The sequence below is a fragment of the Convolutriloba macropyga genome, chromosome 2 (genome assembly GCF_964194025.1).
Source record: "Convolutriloba macropyga chromosome 2, txConMacr16.3, whole genome shotgun sequence".
Lineage (NCBI taxonomy): Eukaryota > Metazoa > Xenacoelomorpha > Acoela > Convolutidae > Convolutriloba > Convolutriloba macropyga.
In genome coordinates this window covers 954,586-962,332 of record NC_134469.1, presented here as the reverse complement: position 1 = coordinate 962,332, position 7,747 = coordinate 954,586, and the positions used below count along the sequence as shown (strand labels likewise).

At 39.3% G+C, this 7,747-nt stretch overlaps 1 protein-coding gene across 1 annotated transcript; it reads right to left on the bottom strand.

Annotated features, from left to right (window-relative positions):
* Positions 1-216: 216 nt before the first annotated feature.
* Positions 217-7,525, bottom strand: LOC142335047 (ADP-dependent glucokinase-like). Its single transcript, XM_075383375.1, has 4 exons — positions 7,015-7,525; positions 6,830-6,949; positions 3,699-3,870; positions 217-1,227 (listed from the first exon to the last, which is right to left on the bottom strand). Exons 1-4 carry the CDS (start codon positions 7,397-7,399, stop codon positions 372-374), a joined length of 1,533 nt encoding a protein of 510 aa, XP_075239490.1. The 5' UTR covers positions 7,400-7,525; the 3' UTR covers positions 217-371.
* Between the last annotated feature and the right edge of the window lie 222 nt (positions 7,526-7,747).

Below are 7,747 nucleotides of genomic sequence, written 5' to 3'. Positions count from 1 at the left end.
CTGCTTTTCCGTTCTGTAACTTTTTGATTTGTTAAGCAAAGCTGTACAGAAAGATATTGACGGGAACAAATTTAAATTCTTTACGAGGGCGCCAATTCTACCGTTGACAATTTAATTTTCTATCTGTCGATCATAATTTTCCGCCGTCTTTTAATGCTTACTTGCTATTACTTGGTTAAGGCATAAAAGTTCAGCTTGCCTTCCAACTTCAAAAAATTGGCTCAAAACTTTAATGGACTTTAATCTCAAATCACTGATAGAACATCATAAATAGACACAAAATGAATCTAAAACCTATACCTAAATAATGTACAAAACTTTTTGTATGCATAAACTTTGATGACACAAAACTCAAAATGTATACAAAAACTCTACAAATCATCTGAGTTTACATCACTTTCTTCATTCGTAAATTTTTCTTCTACAAACTGTGTCGATATCAGAGCCATAGCTGAAGCCGACACTCCGTGATCTCGGACTAAAGTGGGATCATCACAAACTGACACAGGTGTGATATAAAACTGAACATCCTTTTTAGCCCATTTTGTAACAGGAAAGTTCACGTCAAGGGCAGCAACGATTTCTGATTCGCTCTTCGATAATGTGAAGTAACTGGGCATTGCTAGCCGTTTGTTCACAAGGTCAAGACTAGTTTTCACGTTACAAGCTCCTTTGCTCACGTGTAAAGACGCAGCAGCCATTGATGCTTCTATCGTTTCCCATTTTAACTTCCTGATGGCTGTAACATGGAAAGCGTAGCTATGAAAGAACATCCGACTCAGTCTGTAAGGACTTCGACTTTCGCCAAACTTGGATAAAACTCCATACAGGATATCATTGATAATGGCAACGCCTCCAGCTACAGCGATTCCAGAATCAGCGCTAAGATCAAATCCAGGCTCTAAAACTGCTTTGTACAAAGCTAAGATTGTTCTTTCTCCAACCCCGATTGAATTGACGTGGGGAAATACGTGTTCAGCCAGATTTTTCAGGAAAACCTCAGAGTTGGCATCGCCAATTTCGAGATGGACCGGAGTCGTATCTTCGACAGCACGCAAGTGTTGCTCGATTTTTAGTAAAAACTTTTTCTGATCGGATTCTTCAAAGTACTGCAAAAATGACAGTCCACCGATGACAACAAGGTCCACTGACTTGCTTTTGAGGTGTTGGAAAAAAGCATCCCAGCATTTCTGGTCAGGTTCGGACACTTTGGGAAGTACTAGCACTCTAAAAATATATCAGCTTATATATTTCACTTGTCACTTTGGTCAATTTCAGAAATGATTGTAGAATTATTTGTATAGAACTATTGAACTAAAATCTCAAAAATACATCTAATATATAACCACAGTCGGACAAATTCCTCTCGAACGACAACAGACGAGGGTTTGACTTTGGTTTGTAGTTAGCTTAATCTTAGGAAGCTCAACGCAGTTCGCGATGTTGGGGGGGGGGGAGGGAGGGGGAGAGTGGATGTTCTTCTAAACTTTCCAAAAGCGAATACTACGGTTCTAAGAGACACACTCATCAACTGAATGCCCTGCGACTTTTCCGGTTAATTGCAGTTTTTCAAAAAGAACATTCTAGAACAAAAACGGTCTAGCAAACATTTTCTATTACACACACACGGCTACAATAATAGCTTCAAACTTAGTTCGAAAGCAATTAAAACTTCACTTATGTCATTTGATGGTATTATGCATACACCAAAACCCCAAAGGCTGAAGTTCTCTATATTTGATCGGTTTAATGGAGCATAAAAATTATTATGTATACAATATAATAATTTGCCAACATATAGAAAGTAAATAGCTGAGATAGTTTCACCGACAAATACAAATCAAACATTAAGGAAAGAGAAAAATCGATTTTTCTTCCAAAAGTCATGTTTTTGATTGGTTTAGAGAGTTCAGTACTCAAAAGCTGATCTCAGAAAAACTTGAATCAGAGTATTTTTATTTAAATCTTCCTATTAAATTAAGCAGAAGTCAATGTGTCAGAGCAAAAGTCAATTTGAGAGCGAGATAAGTCAAAAGTGAAAAAAATTCACGAGAGTGAACGAAGAACTCCCTCAAAATGGCGTGAAGTGCGCCATGCTGTCAAAGAGCCGCATGAAGGAATGAAAAAAGGCTGTCAGCGTGACGTTGTATGGTTAAAAAAATCAATAGACGAAAAAAGCAATAGACGGCCAATAATATCACACTCAGCTACCGCTATCCCAGCTATCGATAAAATATGAAAAAGAAGCGCTAAAATCTCACACGATAAGCACTTCAGGTACTTGTACGTTTATATCAACTGTCACACCATGAGAGATATTGAAACAAAGTTTCAAAATTGTTCTAAAAGACGAGTATGGGATGTGAATTACACAATGTTGTTACTCTAATGCCGTTCGGCCGAAAGGCATTAGCATTTAGAATATTCAGTGTATTTCGTATGTTGAATAGGTTGTAACCTGTGGTATTATTCAAGGTAAAAAATTTGGATTCTATAATAGTTCCGCATTCCTGTCGAATCTACTCCTACACAACTACTCTCAAACCATTCCCCCATCTTACCCCACCCACGCCATCCCCCCACCCCACCCATCCCAAGTCTGAAACAATAGTTGTGTGTTATGTTACTAACAGCGAGCCAAGTATATAAGAGTTATTTTTGAAAGCAAACTCGTTGCGCTAGCGTTAGCATTGATTGCTGTTGGATAGTAAGACTTGTGAGTATTCGTTGAATTTACGGTCAGCTTTTCGAATTTGATGCAAGATCAACAAACAGTAACATAGCCGGCAGATTGCCGGAATAGCTGCGAAAGAATAGACCTGCGTGCCATATAATAGAGATAGAAACAGATATAGATCTAAATTGAAAAAAAATCGACGCCGCTCAAAAAACATTCAGCGATAAATCAATAAAGCTTGTTCAACTTCATTCCAAAGAAGCCTCTGATTAGGGACCTTTACTGCACATATGAGTTCCTTTGACCTTAAACAAATTCAAATTAAACTTAAGTTTTAAAGTGCAAAAGTCATTTTATTGAGTGAGGTAAGTCACGTATGATCAAAATCTTATCACGCAAAAACTTTTTGCAAAGCGAGTGAGAAATGACGTCACGCGCGCAAGTGCCTTTACTAAGAGGAAGAAGTCATTCACAAAATTTGACTTTTTCAGCTTTGCTGTGTGAACAAATGTAAAACGAAAAAAGTGCGTCAGACGACGAAACAAAAAACCAAGATCACCGCAATATAGCTCCGCTCAGCTTACAGCTTCGCAGCTATAATAAAAGTGCCCCATTCGACGTTCGTGCATTGTTTTCGGTGTCACTACAGTCTTCGAATTCTCGCCAACAATATAATTCACACCCCCCACTCATCCACGGAACAATTTTGAAACTTGGTTTCAATATCTCTCATGGAATATCTCTAATTGTTTCAATATCTCTCATGGAATATCTCTAATTGTTTCAATATCTCTCGAGAAGGAAGAAGTTCAAGTCATAAAAAGATATGCTTCAGCTTAAAAACCTTCATAGTAGCAATAATCCTCTTGGAGTCGTAAAAATACACACACGACTTCAATAATTTTTGAAACTTTGTTCTAAAGCAATCATTAATTTCTTATTTATATCTATTTTGGTTGGTAAAACTTAACCCTAGAAAAACAGATTTTAATTTATGTGTAGATACAATAGAAGTTCGAACCTGTTGCCTCTTCTGGGCATTTCTGATCTGTGAATAGTGAACATTTCGTCTCTGGGACTCCATTCAAGTGATATCTGCAAGTCTGCCTCTCTCCCCTTATTGCACTCTTTCAGGTGTGTAATCTCTCTCTTCCCATTAAGTAGTTGACTGTGCTCAGTTTGGTAATTACCACCTAAAATTGTTCAATTTATAAAAAAAAACTAATTAGAGAAAAAAATCCATTAATTGAAAAAAACTATATTTCATGTTAAAGGGAAAGGTTAATTTTTAATGTTCATGTTATGTTCCTATGATGACATTGAAGAGCGTCATATATTCATATTTGCGGTCAATTGGCCAGAACAATTATACAAAATAAATAAAAATTTATCCTAAGCTAAGATTGTTGAGGCATCATCAAATCAACACAAGACATCAAAAATGCTTTGGTTTTTTAAAACTCAAGTTCCCACTTGATTGAATTTAGCAAGGAAAACTTATGCCGTAGGAAAATTAAATCATTGCAAAACAAATTATGAAAAGTTTTTGAATATAGATTCATTGGTGAAAACGTAGTTTCGAGGAACAATTTTTCTTGCAGGAAGCCAGTGAAGTTATCCCATATATTCACTCGCTGATGTCTTTGCTGCCCTGTGGCGGTTAAATTGAGCACGAGAAAATCAGACGAAAAGCTGGCGAATTAATTAAAAAAACTCTCAGACAGATCGCACACAAAACGTTTATACAAATAATACGACGTCAAATTCAATTGATATAAATTACGGAGTACCACAGGATTCCATCTCAGGGCCAACTTTTATTCTAATAAATATTAAAGATATGCCTCAAGGCTGCTTGCACTCCGAAGTAGTTTTGTATGCTGATGATACTACCAAAACATCGTGCTCATTTACGCAAGGGTGAAACCTCTGCCTTCACCCGCAACTTCTTCCTCTTCAGGAGAGCTACCGCTGTTTATCGGGAGTGACGCAAACTTCCCGACAGCAATAGCCGGGACCCTGAGCTCGTCTCAAGAGCTACTGCTCCAAGGACAGCAGCCACCACAACCCCCATAACAATGTTCATCAGGGGCAGATGAATTCGTGGCAGAACAATCTAACCGCTCGACACCGGAAACAGTGTTCCCCAATTGGGCCTACTCTGGACGAAAGCGTGCCTCGCCTCACATCACAACCTCTCGTCTATCCCCCAACACAGATGCCTACACCGGCATCACAACCATCAACAACTCGGATGCCGATATCGAGATTCGGTGCCCCCCAAGGCCACAACAACACATCCCGCAACCCCCTCCATATGAAAGACCCACCTCCACGGATAACTACCCGTGTACGGATCCTTCACCCAGAAGACGCCCTCGACTGATCACGTACGAGATCTATCCAGTTCGGGTTTCCCCAGCTAGAGCACCACAGTCGCCCGCTGCCTCAAGATATACAGCCAGCCCACCACGAGGCTCAGAGCCCTCATCGTCAAAAGTCAAGCCAAATCCTTTCATGCCAACACAGAGCACATTCCAGAGACCACCCGGCCCAGGCTTCAAATTCCATCAATTCCCTAATCCACTGGGCATCAACACCGAGCACGGCATTCATGTTCCAGGGCGGATTAATTATATATCCACCCCGCAGAGCACACGCTCAAACCCACGTCAAGCCCGTGTTCTCTTGGTCAGCTCGAGAACGAATATAGATGAGTGACGCGATAAAAACCTTCCCCTCGAGTGTGCTTGTTTTCCCATCAACCCGCGTTTCACAGAATGCTTCTGGTACACCTCGAAATAATTCTTCGATTTGGCAGACCACCAAAACGATTACCCGAACACCATGTTTACACGAGACACGACCCCCTATCGTGTATCAAAAGTACGGATTTGCAGTTCGGATTTTCGCACTCTACACAAACGGATGTAAACAATCAGACACACAAAGTGATTAGTACAACGATGTTGCAAACGATTCACAAATACCTGTTTGCTCATCAATATTTCCACCGTACTAACCCCTAATGCAAATCAATTCGAGACTTCAGAACGTCAACGCGAAAATCACTTCCCAGTACTACCTCCATTATAGCTATATAATTGATCCTAGCTATTGCAAAAGGACGTTGAGTAACTTCGATCCTATAAAAAAGTAATTGCTTTTCACCCCCTTTACGCCAGGAAAATTCGCCCTATTCTCGTCCCGATCGAGTATCTCCAGTGCGTACAAGGAGGAGCTACGAACTGCATGTATGGACACACCTTCTCCTCTACAGAGTCTGGATTGCGGACAAGCTGGCAAATAGAGAGCCGTCAGCGGAGCAACAACAGTCACTGAATCACTTGTTGGCAATGCAACCACACTGCGGGCTATCGCTGCTTGTATCGCAAGAGACAAAGATTTCCTCGAGTTCTTCCGAGATCCTGACAATCGGGCCCCGGACTTTGAGTTCAGTTTCGTTGATGGGCACAAACCCACCCCCAGGGTCACTGTCCCACTAAAACTGATACTCACAGGTCTCAAAACTCTACTCTATTTTTATATTTTTTCTATTTCTATATAATTTCTAATTTAATAATGGCAGATCTCATTAATCTAATGCGGCATTTTTTACTCTACTGATTTAATTGGGTACGAGGCGATCTTTTTGTTCATGCACCGTTTTTTTCTGAAAAATACTTGAATTTTCGGGGGTTTTCTATCTGTTCCTCATATGGTAGACAATTATGCCAAAAATGTGGATGAGCGTTGTCGGAACATTATGTGCGAACGCATATTACCGAGCCTCCTTGTTTCAAATCAAATGTTAAACACTTGACTAGTATGATGACATTATAGATAGCTGAACTTGATTGTTAGAACTTGAATGAAAAAAAAGCCACCAATTGTGTCTGGGCTCAACCATCATTAAAATTTGTGCGCAAATCTATATAATTCAAACAAATTGAGGAGTAAGAAAAAACCAAACCATGGTAAAATTTTTGCTAAGCAGATTATACTCAACTAATATAATCTGTTCGGCATCCCAGTGACTTCAGCCCCGTTATTAGCTAAAAGTTTTCCTGTAACCCGTTTGTGTTGAATCAAAACGATATGTATGCCCAAAGTATGCGGAGGGGACGAAGGAGACATACAAATTGTAATTACCAATAGTGATAACAGGTTTGAAGCTTTGCCATGCGAGTGCATATTCCGCTGCTACACCACCAACTGACCGAGTGAAAACTTTCGTTTTCACATAATTGTAAATTTCGTTGAATTCAGATTCTAAAAGAGAACATCGTTATTCTATATTTCCATTTCAGATGCAGTTTACTAGGCTTTCACTTAACCTGTAACACTAATGACACCAAACGAATCGCGTTCGAAGTAAACACGAACTTTGGACTTCAGTGTTTCTGCAACACTCTGTGACTTCTCATCGTCCTGCTTTACAGTTCTCGAGTCCACAAACGTGATATTTTGTGAAACGCAATTTAGCGACAATTGCGAAGCTATATCGAAGCCAACGAGAATTGTATGTCCATTATCTTTGGAGGGGACTGCTCCAGCAAGACGCGATAAAGCGTTGAACAATTTGTACTCCTGGGTGGAGAAATAGTCGAGATCAACTATACCATAGAAATGGGCAAAAATAACGGATAGAATTAGTAACAGAAACGACAAAATCGATTTTAGATCTTTTTTCTTAACCGATTTTATATCTTTGTTCTCCATCAGCGAATCAATCCGAGAATCGTAATGAACTCTGAAACCGGTACCATTCAGAATCTGAAAAGCATAACGTTGCCATAACAGACAACCATTGCACTTATAGGCAGGGATTTGAAAAAAAATTGAGAATTAAGCAAACAAATCTCGCAAAATTTGAATTTCTGTCACAGATCATATGTGTTTTGCCATACTTTGGAGTTGAAACTTTTTGCAACAAAAATTGAATGCCTCAGATAATTTAACCATTTGCGTAAGTTTTTGAGTAAATCAGGGCAAAATTGAAGACATAAAATTGTTTTAAAACGCCAAAAAATTATTAAAAGAAAGCCAAATGTAATTTATCAATAATTG